At 46.5% G+C, this 13,801-nt stretch overlaps 1 protein-coding gene across 1 annotated transcript in view; it reads right to left on the bottom strand.

Moving 5' to 3' along the window:
• Positions 1 to 2,311: 2,311 nt before the first annotated feature.
• Positions 2,312 to 13,801, bottom strand: part of LOC133116879 (receptor tyrosine-protein kinase erbB-4-like) — a 235,788-nt gene continuing 224,298 nt past the window's right edge. The window contains exons 21-27 of the mRNA XM_061226882.1: positions 8,440 to 8,595; positions 6,635 to 6,710; positions 6,031 to 6,177; positions 5,539 to 5,636; positions 5,237 to 5,407; positions 4,426 to 4,711; positions 2,312 to 3,486 (exon numbers count right to left, since the gene is read on the bottom strand). Of these exons, the coding sequence (XP_061082866.1) occupies positions 2,312 to 3,486; positions 4,426 to 4,711; positions 5,237 to 5,407; positions 5,539 to 5,636; positions 6,031 to 6,177; positions 6,635 to 6,710; positions 8,440 to 8,595 (2,109 nt within the window). The remainder of the gene's footprint in view (positions 3,487 to 4,425; positions 4,712 to 5,236; positions 5,408 to 5,538; positions 5,637 to 6,030; positions 6,178 to 6,634; positions 6,711 to 8,439; positions 8,596 to 13,801) is intronic.

Genomic DNA, 13,801 nt, shown 5'->3' with positions numbered 1-13,801 from the left:
AGCATTGTGCTGGCTCTGCCCCCCCCCCCCCCCCCCGGCCTGCGCTGTATAGCAGGGCGTGGGTGACAGTGGTGGTGGAGGTGCCCGTGCACATCCTCTCTGGGACACAGACACGTCATTGGGGTACTCATCCCGCTCACAGGACACCCCGGGGGAATGGGGTCTGGCAGCGGCTGGAGGCAGTGCATCGTACCTGCGTCTCTGCACTGAGCAGGTGCTCAAACTGGGCCCCGACCGGGACCTCAGGTCTTTGTACAAGATCCAGAGCAGCCATTTGCCGTATACACAACCTATCTTTTTAACTCTACTCCACAGGCAGAGAAATCACACTTTGTCCACCCCACAGAGCCCAGTCTAGGCCACAGAGGGGCGCTAATGGCCCTGATACTGCCTATAGAACCTCTGATCCGAAACTGCATGAGGGCATGGAGCAGCAGAACGGCTTTAAGTAAACGATCCAGTCAATGAGTCTGCAGATCTAATCTAACACCCCTGGATCCTGCTATCTTCACAGTCTTGTTAAGCTTGACTCCTTTGAACTCAGCCGTTGAGCTAGAATTTGGCCAGCTTCAGAAAAGAGAAAAATACAACCTCATTATCCGATAAACATCTCCGCCGTCGACAAACCTGCCCCCTGTTACTCTTATTTGACAATTTCATGGCAGCAATCTTTCACCATTTCAAGAGAGGCATTACCCGATTTCTTGTGTGATTAAAGTGCGTCGTAGGGGGCTAAGCTTTTCCACACAAATAAAGAGAAGAGCATTTCCGATGCAGTTACATGGGTGTAATCCCTCTCCACAAGCACCATGATACCATGAAGGAAGCGGTAATAGGTCTTCCTCTGAGCAACAGTGTGGCGTGTGGCACTGTTCACACCAACATGTGGTGCTGGCAGCCAACTGGCACAATGTCTGACTGCTTTAAAGTAAATATGACTCTCTCTATCTGTCTGTCACACACACACAAATATGAATGATGTGTGTATGACCACATCTCCACATCGCTGCTAATTTCTAAATAAAAAGATTTAAAAAATAAAATAAACAAAATTAATAATAATATCAAGAGTTTGTAACCAGGTGACGAGGAGCCACAGCCAGGACATCTCACAATGTGGTGCAGGGTGGTGCATGCTGGGATTGTGGCTTCAGTGGTTCCTCCCTCTGAGATCCAGGACAAAGACTTGGCAGGAGAGCACAGCTGAGCCACCCTTCAGTCCCGCTTCTCGGTGTGTTTTTCAGAGAAAATCCCAGTCACAATGCCACAGTTCTCCATTTTGGCTCTCGTGCCGAGCCCTCTGTGAACTCCTCTGCTTGGCGGACATGTATCTGCAGCCCTGCCCAAGGTCAGGGCAGCTTCTGTCTAAAGCTGTAACCCAAACGCCAGCAGAGCTGTTTTTCAGCAACTGAGTCAGGAGTGATTTCGAGTACACAAGGTCGGGACAGAAGCTGAATTAATACAGCGAGGATACGATGAGCTCTGTAGCAAAAATTAATTTTTTAAGGGTTTTGGCAGAAGCCTTATAATACATAATAAAAACTACACTCAGGCAATCAGCCTATTTATGATAGATTACCAAACTGTCCTCAGCAATACACTGTGGGACATACACTTGACAGGGAGCTGCTAAGATACAAATGCATAATGAGACTATGCCTGAAATACTGTTTGTGCTAAATCAATTTTCAAGAACCTTTGTGAGTGGTAATCTGGCTGGTGAGCAATGAATTATGGGTCAAAAACTCTGGAAAACAAAATGTTGACTCAGTTGCACCTTCTGGATCTGGCACTGTCCACCCACAAGGTTTCCAATAATTCCCTTAAGAAACATCCATTTTGTCCAAGTAGACAGGCCCTGCCACATGATGCCACCATTTCCCTCGTACCGCTCCGAAGTCCACCCTCCATTCACAGGTACTTTCCAATAAAGGGAGAGAGGGGGGAGCCATTTCTCTTACAGGATGAGAGGATGACCGGACAGGAAAGAGTCTCCTGTGTAGACCCCCAAGAATGATCCCTCTCCTGAGAAAGGGGGGAGGGGTTGAGTGGAAATGCACAAAATGGAAAGTTTGATTGACGTTTTGTTTTTAAACAGTCCTGGAGACAGATGGCAGTCCCAGAAGTCACTGCCGGGGGGCAGTCGCTCGCTCGAGAGGAGGGAGGTGGGCCGGTCTGTCGGTCGAGCGTGACTCGCTCCAGTTTGGAGGAGGAGGAGGAGGAGGAGGAGGAGGAGAGAGGTGTAGTTCTGCTGCCATGGTAACCAGGGCAGGGCAAGGTGGAGTCCAGGAGGGGAGGGGGGGAGGGGGGACTACACCACAGTGTTCCGCTGGCGGTAGGGCGGGGGCGGCAGGGCGGGGCCGGGTTTCAGGGAGAACTGGGACAGGTACTCCGGGCTCTCGGGCACCGTGGGACAGACGCGGCCGTTCTGCTTGCACGCCACCTTACCTCCACACTCCTGCTGCTGCTCAGGGCCCGGCCGGCCCACGCCGGGCGGGAGGCTGTGCTGCCAGTACTCCGGGTTGTCGAAGGTCTGCTCGGGCTTCTTATCCGATAGGCCGGCACCCGCGTGGGCGTGGCCGGGGTGGAGGGCGTAGCCGGGGAGGGAGGGGTGGAGAGTGTACACCGGGAAGGCTGGGTGGGGGTTTTGGCCGGGGTGCTCTGATTGGGCAGGTTTAGAGGCATGGCTTGACTGGGTAAGGTGAGGGGCGTGGCTGGTCTTGGTAGGATGGAGGGTGTGGCTCGCCTGGGGAGGCTGAGGGGTGTGGCCTGATTGAATAGCTTGGGGGGTGTGGCCTGCTTGAGTAAAATGAGGGCCGTGACATGTTTGAGTAGGGTGAGGGGTGTGGCCTTGCTGGGTAGTATGAGTGGCGTGGCTTTGCTGGGTAGAGTGAGGGGTATGGCTTGGCTGGGTAGTATGAGGGGTGTGGCCTTGCAGGGTAGAGTGAGGGGCATGGCTTTGCTGGCCAGGGTGAGGGGTGTGGCCTAGCTGGGTAAGGTAAAGGGTATGGGTTGGCAGGACAGGGTGAGAGGTGTGGCCTGTTTGGGGTGGGTGAGCAGCAGAGTGAGAGATGTGAATGGTCTGGGCAGGGTGAGGGTGGTGGCCTAGCTGGGCAGGGTGACCTGTCTGGAGAGGGAAGGGGGTGTGTCCTGCTCTAGCAAAGTGTGAGGCATAGTTTGCGTGAGTGAGGTGAGGAACGTGGCCTAAATGGGCGGAGATAGGGGCGTGGCCAGTATGGGCACCATGGAGGGTGTGAGTGACAGCAGTGGCTGCAGTTGCCGAGGGAACGGAGACATGGACCCCATTCTTCTTCAGCTGCCCCTGGCCCTTCTCCCCTGCACTGTGAAATGTGTTCAGATAGAGGGGCTGGTTTATGTACTCGTCCTCTACCTTGGCCTGCCTGTTGGAGGCGCTGTGGTGCATGTGTGTCTCCCCACTCTTGCTGCGTGAAACAAAGGGGTTCTCCTCCACAGGATTAAGGTGGGCTGCTTGAGACAGGAGAGCTCAGTCAGTACTCAGTCATGTACACTCAATAAGCAATCAAAAAGGCATCACATGGTAAAAACAAAAATCCACAGAAAAAAGGAACTCATGGTATGCTAGAACACAGCATATTCAAGGTATAACAAAACATGACATAACATACTGTAACCAGGTAGTTGACCTAAAAGCTACATAATATCGAGCTTGAAAGCCCCTAGCATTTCTGCCTCCATTACATGTCCTGGCTAGCTATTCCACACAGTGACCACTGTGTGAAAAAATACTTCCTAATGTCTTTGCGGAACTTCAAACTGACCTCTTGAAGAGATTAAGCATCTTAAGTATTTTATCTTTTATACCGGGAATCAATCTTGTTGCCCTTCTTTGAACCTTTTCCAACACCTCTATATCTTTCTTGTAGTATGGTCCCCAGAACTGTACACAATACTCTAAATGTAGTCAGACAATGGTATTGTATAAGACAAGCATAACTTCCTTATCTTTATTCAATACTTTTGGCTATGTATCCCAGCATCCCGTTAGCACATGAAAGAATCTACTATTACTCAACTTGAGCACATTCCAATTTTGTACCATCCATAAATGAATCCTGCCTTATGTTTTTATTTCCCGTGTGTGAACTTTACATTTACTGTAGTTAAAATAGAATTTAATTTGCCAGGTTTCCGCTCACTTCTGCCAATATTGCCATGCTATGCTAACTCCAGTAATATTCCTATACAGTCTGTGCAATCTTATACCTCAATCCAGCCTGTTATGGACTCCTAAACTTATTTAGGGAAATGTAAAATTGCACAAGTGAAAACACCAATTTCAATTAAGCAACAATAGAATAAATGGTCATTATTATTTGTTTTGTTGTTGTTATATCTCTCACAGATATTTCTCTCCAGGCAGGGCAGAAGGAGGCTGAGGTGTACCTGAGGAGGTCTTGTCTTTGCTGGGGCTCATGTAGCCATCCGCCCCGGCGTCCCTGCGGGTCCCGCGCTCGGTGGGGTCGGTGATGTAGCGCTGCCCGGCGCTCCCTGCCTCGGGCTGGGGAGAGGCCTGCTTCAGCAGGACGCCGTTGCAGCCCTTGTCCTCCAGGGCGGCGCTCTGGGCGGCTGAGGCCTCCGGGGAGGCACAGGGGGGGCCGGCTGCCGCGGCAACATGAGCGCAGGGGGACGGGACCTTCTCCCCGCTGCAGCTGCCGTGCCGATCCGGGAACTGGGGACACGTCAGGAAAAGTGAACTATTACTGCACTGCTCAGGCCCTGCAGAGCACAGTGCTGCTTCTGGTGTCCTCACACTTTGTTATTGTGTCATGATATACATGATATACAAACCACCACCATTATTTTGTTTAGAACCTGGAAATCATGAGATCTGTGCATCTATCATGTTGAAGCAGAGGGTCACAGGGTCATGGATTGCTGCTGCTTCAAAAAGCATTAACATGTAAAAGGCTATGAAGAAAAACCAACATCACTGACATTCATTTATCCTGTAGATGTTGTTGTGCAAAGTGTGTTTGTGTGAGCATATATGCGTGTGTGTGTGTGTGTGTGTGCGTGTGAATGTGTGTGTGTGAAGTTGTGTGAATGATTGTGTGTGTCTGTATGAATGTGTGTGTGTGTATGAATATGTGTGTGTGTGTGTATCTGTGTGCGTGTGTGTGTGTGAATGTGTGTGTGCATGTGTGTGTATATGTGCATGTGTGTGTGTGCATGTGTATGTGTGTGTGAGGCCTACCCTGTTGGTGGAAGCCTGGGGCTGGAGTGTGTAGGACGGTGGGGGACCACTGAAAGCCTGGGGGACAAGGTACTCTTCAGCATCCAGCAGCTCCTCCAGTTCCTCCTCCTCCAGCAGGCTCTGGAAGAACTTACTGTCACTGGGACTGGGCAGCTTCATGCAGTCATCGCCCTGCAACACACACACACACACACACACGGGTTTACACCCACAACCCTGAGCAGTCATCCCTACAGCACCGGCTGGCAATGGATCTGAGTGATGTCATGGGTAATGGGTAGAGACTGTGTTTGGATGCTCACCTGGATCACCAGGTAACGCTGGGGATCGCGAGCCATCCTGCAGAACTCTGCGCCCAGCTCTTTAAACCTGGGCCTGCTGTCGGCATCAATCATCCAGCCTGTGACACAGAGACTGAGCCATCACTCGTAGAAACAGGGTAGTTTTTATTTGTGCAAGAGTGGTCCCTCACACAAATAAAGCAGCCGCTCACACAAAGAATGCCAGTCATGGCATTCAACATTCATACATGTATGTGTGTGTGTGTGTGTGCGTGTGTATGTTCAGTGCAGTCTAAGTATTTGGACAGTGACACAAATCTGTAATCCAAAACAAGAATATGAGGTTACAGTAGATACTGTCAGCTTTAATTTATGGGCACTTAAATCCTTATCATGTGAACCAGGTAGAAATTGCCACCTGTTTATGAAGTATCAATGTCCAAATACTTTCAGTACTGACTGCACTGTACTGTATGTGTCCACGGATGTGTTTCTGTGACGTAGGCAGCGTACATTTCACCATGACCATGTACACATCGATGGTGCAGATGGGGGGCTGTGGCAGACGTTCCCCCTTCTCCAGAAGCTCCGGGATCTCACAGGTGGGAATCCCGTCATAGGGCTTCCCTCCGAAGGTCATCAGCTCCCACACGGTGACCCCTGGAAGCACGTCTCCATCAGCACGCTTCGCCAACACCTCACCTTTATTTCATACCAGACTACGTTATATCAAAATCAATGTAACCCCTGCTGATGGTGAAATAATTGAAATACCCCTCTACATGAAACATTATGCAATTACTGTATACTATAACTGCAAACACCAACTGTCCAGGGTTTTACAATACCAGCGTTAAATGAGCTGAGTGTTTTTATGAACCCATTGCAGTGTGAACACTATGAACCCAGAGTTTTTATGAGGCCAGCGTGTTTTATGAGGAAGGTGTTCTAAAAGCCAGGAATGTTCTACGAGCCCAGTGTTCTACGAGCCCAGTGTGGTTTATGGACCCGGTGTTCTAGAAACCCAGCTTGTTTTATGGGCCCAGAGTTCTAAATGACAGGAGTGTTCTACAAACTAAATGTTCTATGAGCCCAGTGTTCCATTGGTCCATCTCACCATAACTCCAAACATCACTCTGATGCGTGAACTTCCTGTAGTGGATACACTCTAAGGCCATCCATTTAATGGGCATCTAAAGGGACAGAGGGACAGAGAGGGGAGTTAAGGTCATCTCATATAGCAGTGGTTATCAAACTCAGTTCTGCGTACCACTGTGCATGCTGGTTTCCGTTCCAATCGCAATTGCAATCACAGAATAATCAGAAGCTGTTAATTTTTCTTAATTAGGTGCACTTCACTTTTGGAGGAATTATTTATCCTCTTTTGCGGCATTATATCAGAATGGTTATGCGCGCTTTAAAGAATAAAAGTCCTATCTTCACATTATGCTTCATTGCAATACATATTACATAAAGAGTGGAAAAACTGTTTCAACTGATCAAATTAAAGATGGAGGTGAATGGCTCCTAACTGAGAAAAGTGCTGACACACGGACAATAAAACTAACCTTTTGGCAGATAATGAAGAAAAGACAAAGCAAATCATTATGAGCCAAAACTCCATTGAGTTAATACGTTTAAGAACTTAAAGAAAACTTAAACACTTGTATTCAGCAAAATATTGATTCACAGCAGTATTTTGTTCAGTTAAAAAAAGGTTTCCTCTTTTGTTTGTCAAATAACACAATAAACACACTTATTCTTCAGGTATTTTTTATTATAATGTGGATTAAGAGGGTAAATAGAGGGTAAAACATTTTTGTGTTTAGAGAAGTATTTCTATATTTATAAATACAAGTACCTAATTAAGAAAAATTAACAGCTTATTAAAATTGTGGGATTGAAATAGCGGTTGGAATGACAACAAGCACACACAGTGGTACCACAGGACTGAGTTTGATAATCACTGCCATTCAGAAATCCTGCTGAGAGTGTGAAATTACACTGAGAGAGTAATTACAGTGATCGAGTGTGAGAATGAGGGAAGAAAAAGAGAAAAAGATTAAACAAATGTAGAAACTGGAGAGACAGGGATGAGACAGATTGATAGTGATATGCTCTGGCCCCATCATGCTCACACCAGCACTGTGAAGCTGTGAATCCCAGCTCTCATACCTTTCAAACAGAATGTACAGATTAAACAGTCAGCTTCTGAGAAACCAACATTCACAGAATGTGAGATGGTCCACTGACAGCAGTGAGCTACTTTATAACGAACTTTTCTGAAGGAAATAAAATCATACATGCACATGCACATGCACATGAGCACGGACACACACACACACACGCACACACACACACACACGCACACACGCACACACGCACACACGCACACACGCACACACGCACGCGCGCGCGCGCACACGCACGCGCACACTCACACTCACACACGCATATATACACACACACACAGACTCACGCACGCACACGCACACGCACACACACACTCATACACACATGCATATGTACACACACACACACACAGACTCGCACACACATGCATATGTACGCACACGGATGTACATGCACACTGTAAAATACTGATTGAAGCTGAATGGAAGCTGAATGGACAGAGCAGGCCCATTCTACACACCCTTCCCCCAATGCCCCAAAGCCCCATCACACACACATGCAAACACACACACACACACGCACACGCACGCACGCGCACACGCACGCGCACGCACACGCACGCCGACACACACGCACACGCACACGCACACGCACACGCACACGCACACGCACACGCACACGCACACGCACACACACACGCACACACACACACACACACACACACACACACACACACACACACACACTGGAGAACACACATGCACATACGGCAGGCCTCACCACTCTAACCTTGCCCCCGTCTGCATTGTACTCCTTCTCATTGGCATCCAGCAGGCGGGCTAGCCCAAAGTCGGTGATCTTAATGTGATTGGGCGACTTGACCAGCACGTTGCGAGCAGCCAGGTCCCTGTGCACCAGCCTCCGCTCCTCCAGGTACATCATGCCCTGCCAGTCACACCAGAGAATCACCATCATCTGCCCCTTTCAGCGTTAAACAAAAACAACAAGCTAATGAAGTCAACAAGGAAGGTATCTAAGCAGGGGTTTTCCAGTGAAACGAAAGCACAATTATGTGTCCATCACTGTCCCCCTGTAATAGAATGGTACATCCGACAGCAGAAAAGGAGAGCGATTTATCAAGGTTCAAACTACTTTGGGGGATGGGGGTGAGAGTTTAATTTTACCATCTACTGTAGATGACAAGTCACTGACAAGAAACTGAACTGTCATGACAGGCAGAGGACTGCAGATATGATACACTGAGGAAAGCATTTATTAACTGCTCATTTGGGAATACAAACTACAGTACACAAAGAAGCAGAAAAATAAAGTGCATACTGATGCTTTCATGTCCAATTGGGCAAAATCACTGGAAAAATATATTTTTTCTTGGAATAAAAAACACATTATTTTACCATGGAGTCAATATCTGATTATCTGCCAAATGCTTGCCTGAAATCAGTGGTTTTAACAAAAATAAAGTTCCTGAGGCAATTACAAGACTTGAAGCCTCTCTATATATACATATAAACTGTTCTGGTGAGCACAATTACACTGGAGCACAATATTATCTTGACTATGGGGGCACAATTAGGCTACATCACACCACAGGGTCACCATTGCCATTTGGAGTGTAAGCTTAGGTGCCTTGGGCTTGTAGTAAAATAAGAGAGAAATATGTGAAGCTAAATAGGGTTAGATTCAGTGTTTAAATACAATTCACTGTTTAAATCGATATTTTAAATAGTTTATGAGAGTTATGCAAGATGCCCTAATAAAATCAAATGTAGGTGTGTGGCCCTGTCCTGTTCTGCAAGATAGAGTCGAAGCAGGGCTGTGATTCCAACATGGATGAGGGTATATATATGGATGTAAATACCCTTAAAGCTGACAGTCTACAGTTTAACCTCATGTTCTGTTTTGATTTTAAACCAAATGTGTGGGAGTATAGAGCCAGAAAAACGAAATAATCACTGTCCCAATCCTTTTTTGATACCATCTAAAGATACCATTCACAGAATGACCGTCATATTCCCGATCACAATTTGCTGAACTGAAGTAGTTGACTGCAGACCATTACAGGAACATCACTTTAAACATTTACTCAGCTAGAACAATTCCGAAAGGTTTCCTCCAAAATTGATGTGATATAAAATTAAAATAATAGTCTGCAGCTAATGTAGGACGAGTTGCACAAAAGAGCGAGGATTAAATATAACAAGTTTATTTTCTGAATCCGGCGGTTCCAACAAACAATATCCTTGTTAAGATGTTCAGCACAAGCGGTATTGTGTGCTAGAACCCTTCGCTTAACATTTTTTCACTAAACAGGTTTTGTTTTGTTCATTCCTGGAAATGGAGGGGGGAGGGGGGAAGCACACATGTGGGGTGGAGGGAATTTAACAAGCACTTATGACATCTCTCCTGCAGAAATTCAACATAGAGCCGCATTAGCATGATTATATCCTGATGCTGCCAATGCAGCCCTCTGACAGCACAATCCCAAAAGGCTGTGAATTACACAGTCAACTGTGATGTGACTACTTTGTTTTAAAAATCCATGGCAGGTGTAAGTCCACCGCAATGGAGCTGTGCAAAGCTCCCCTCTAGTGGTGTATCCAAGACCTAATACCTCATATAGGAAATGGACAAACGTGTGTTATATACCAAAAGTTGACAAATAATTTTCAAAACCTATTGTTTTTTTCTTTCAAAAGACGTGGAATATTATTCAAAAATCCCATGTCACGACAGAAAATAACTTGATTCACATACGAATATGAGCATTAAACTTAAATGAACCACTCTTTCCAAGAATATAACCAGGAAATGCAGGTCTTGCTGTGTAAACTGCATGTTGGGTATGTCTAAAATCAGATAGTTCCAATGGAGCAGCATAATGAAAAGAAAACACTGGCAATTTAATATATTCCTGGAAACACAAATCCATTAATTAGCAGCGTCAGAGGAGAAAACCGCTCCCCTCGCTGACAGCTATCTTTTATTACATGTAATATTTTTTTTTTTGAGACTTCAAGAAGGGTAATGTTTTTTTACTGTCAGTTGTCAACTGTAGACAGATTGTTATTATGAGGCACTATGCTGTGTCTTTCTGAAATCAGACAATGAAAAAATAACAGTCCTATGAGATCCTGCTTACAGCTTGATTGAACAGTCTATTAGTTATTAACTTACAAAGGATTCACAAAAAAAAGAAAAGAAAAATGACAGCGAAAAAAGTTATTAACATTTCACAGTTCTGAATAACCCTAATTTCTGATGGGTTCCTTTCTCTGATGGATCTACCACACCCACACACACACGCACACAAACACACATACAAACTCACTCACACTCACAAACACACACACACAAACTCACTCACACTAACACTACCACAATCTTGAACCATCCATGTCCAGCCCAAAATCATTTGTGGGCGGGAACACTTGAGACTTGTAGGAGTATCTTGCTTGCTCGGCCAACAGCGATAGTCAATTAGTAATAGCCCCAGACTTAGCGTGGCCATATTTGGCTTTAAAAAATATATAGTATATGATTATTACAATCATAGTCCTTATCCATTCGCTTATTTTAATATGATTATATACAGTATCGGACATCACTTACAATGTCAGTTCACCTCTCCCTTGCTTTTGGTGCTTGAACAGATACAGATAATGGCTTTTATGAACATCTGTGCTCCTTTCCTTGGTGCTCACTCCACCGCCATCCTATAGTGGTCACTGTGGCTCACACTTTGTCCATGAATAACACAAAGACCTAGCTGCTGTGCTTTCAGTTCAACTAAGAACCAGTAAATTGAACTCAGGGAGCAATACAGGAAGAGATAACACAAAATGGAGCGCTGATCTCTGGACAACCGGTGATTCAGTGCACCTCTTGTTTGTTCCACACATACTGGTGTGTGCGTGTGGGTGTGTGTGTATGTCTTCAAGGTCTTACTTGTTCAAACTAGGCTACTTTATAAGGGATATGTTGCTATTTTGTAAAATGTCAGGACCATTGGGACTTGACTGGTGGGCTAATGGCAGTGGTCAAAGGGAACAGGACTCTGAGGCTGCAGACGCGTAGCATAGTGCTGAGAGCCACGGCAGGTAATCATTTCAGCAATCCGTTTATTTTCACCGCCCGGAAAGGAGATTCATGGCCTGGCTGGGGATGGCTCCGGTGACACCCCCGGTAAGTTGGGCGTGTATATCAACGGCGTACAGACAAAGGCTGAGTCAAGCAGATTGTTAAAACGCGTTTTGTCCGAGACCATTTCGGGGGCGCGGGGGATAAATCACGCGGCGGAGGGCCCGGGCGGGGAGCGCTGACGGAGATGGGTCCGCGGGTCCGTTCATCATCCGAGCGAGACGTTCTTCACACATCGCCCTGCAGCGCCAGGATATCGCTGCCCTACAGCTCCCCTTTACAGGTGTGATGGACAGCCGCGCTTCTCCAGTAATAAGTGTTAATTCCGCTGTTTTTTCTCCCTCGGAGGACACTGGATTTTGGAGGTCACGAACGGGAGAGGCAGCCAGATCTGAGGCACTTCACAGATGATCGATGGTCGAAGCCTACATACAGTACATCCTTTTTTTTTCTTTCTTTTCTGTAACCTTTTGGGATGTGATTTTTTTGTTTTTCCCTATTCAAGTTACTTTTAGGTCAAGGGACATTAAAACTGAGTTTGAACTTCTTCCTTTTTTATGGAGGAGAGGTTGAGTACAACTAATTTGCTTTCTTTGAATTCATCTAGAGCACCTGTAGCTCCACTGCAGGGCTCTCTCCTTATAATTAGTCCAGTTTTCCACCACTAACAACCCCCCACCCGTCTTCCGCCCCGCAACGACGTCCTTCAGCCAAATCCCCACTTGCACCCCAGCTCTGTGTCTCCATGGCCCCCTGCCAATACCATTACAACACAACAAGAAGGGGGAAGTGTGTTTAAAATGCATTACTGGGGACGGAGCGGGAGATCAATAAAGATATGGATTACAATGAGACTTGAGCGGCCCACACCGCACAATATTTATGCTCTCTGTCTGCCTCTAAATCAATACTACACACGGGTCTGTTAATATACTTCATCCAGTTCCCTGGAAAAAAGCCACGGTGGTGCTGGCGAAATTGAACAAGCACGCACAGAGGGATGGCTGGGGGACCAAAGGTACAGGTAAGCGGGCGGACAATGAGGCCAACCAAACACAAGTCTGCTGGCCTGTGGCCCCAAGGTGGAAGCTGGGGCCCATGGGGTGCCAGTCTGTCACATTGCCTCAAACCCAGGCCGGGAGAAGACGAACGGCACAGAGGCACGGGGTACTGGGTACTGTCGGCTTTGGCACAGACGGACGAAAACTTGACGGTCACGAGGCCAGACAAAACAGCAAACAAAGAAAGTAAAACGGTCATAATCTCAAACAAAATGGCCACTTTTCATTATTTGTATACACTGTTATATAGTCAAACTTCTTTGATATAAACAATGTGTGTCGCTATTACAGGCTGAAGAGTGAACTACACCAATTTCACATTATAGTTGGTGTAATATTACACCAAAATGCAACTTTGTGCCCAAAACCATATGGAAAAGGCGAACTCGGGCGGCCTGTAGCGTAGTGGTTAAGGTACATGGGACTGGGACATGCAAGGTAGGTTGTTTGATCCCCAGTGTAGCCACAATAAGATCCTCCCAGCTGTTGGGCACTTGAGCAAGGCCCTTAACCCTGCATTGCTCCAGGGGAGGATTGTCTCCTGCTTAGTCTAATCAACTGTACATCGCTCTGGATAAGAGCGTCGGCAAAATGCCATGAATGTCATGTAATGTCATGTAACTCTAAGCATGCTGAGCATATTTGAAAATGTATTCACTGCACCCCCCTGCATGTAACCTTTAGCCTAGCCTTGTGATGCTCCCCTGGAGTCCTCCAAGGTTATGGCTATGAAGTATCTGCAACATCCACATGAAACACGCTCCTTTTTAAATTCAGAGTCAGTAATGAAATAAAAACACATATGTTAGACCCTAGTAGGGAAATTAGGTTGTCACCAATGACAGAAAGGCTATTACATGCAACAACACACACCAGTGCGTAGTACAATTGGACAGTAAATATGTAATTGAATGTACAATCTACAGGGGCAG

This window comes from Conger conger, chromosome 17, assembly GCF_963514075.1.
Source record: "Conger conger chromosome 17, fConCon1.1, whole genome shotgun sequence".
In the NCBI taxonomy this organism is placed as follows: domain Eukaryota; kingdom Metazoa; phylum Chordata; class Actinopteri; order Anguilliformes; family Congridae; genus Conger; species Conger conger.
Note: the sequence above shows the minus strand (reverse complement) of the source record. Positions and strands in the feature narration are given on the sequence as shown.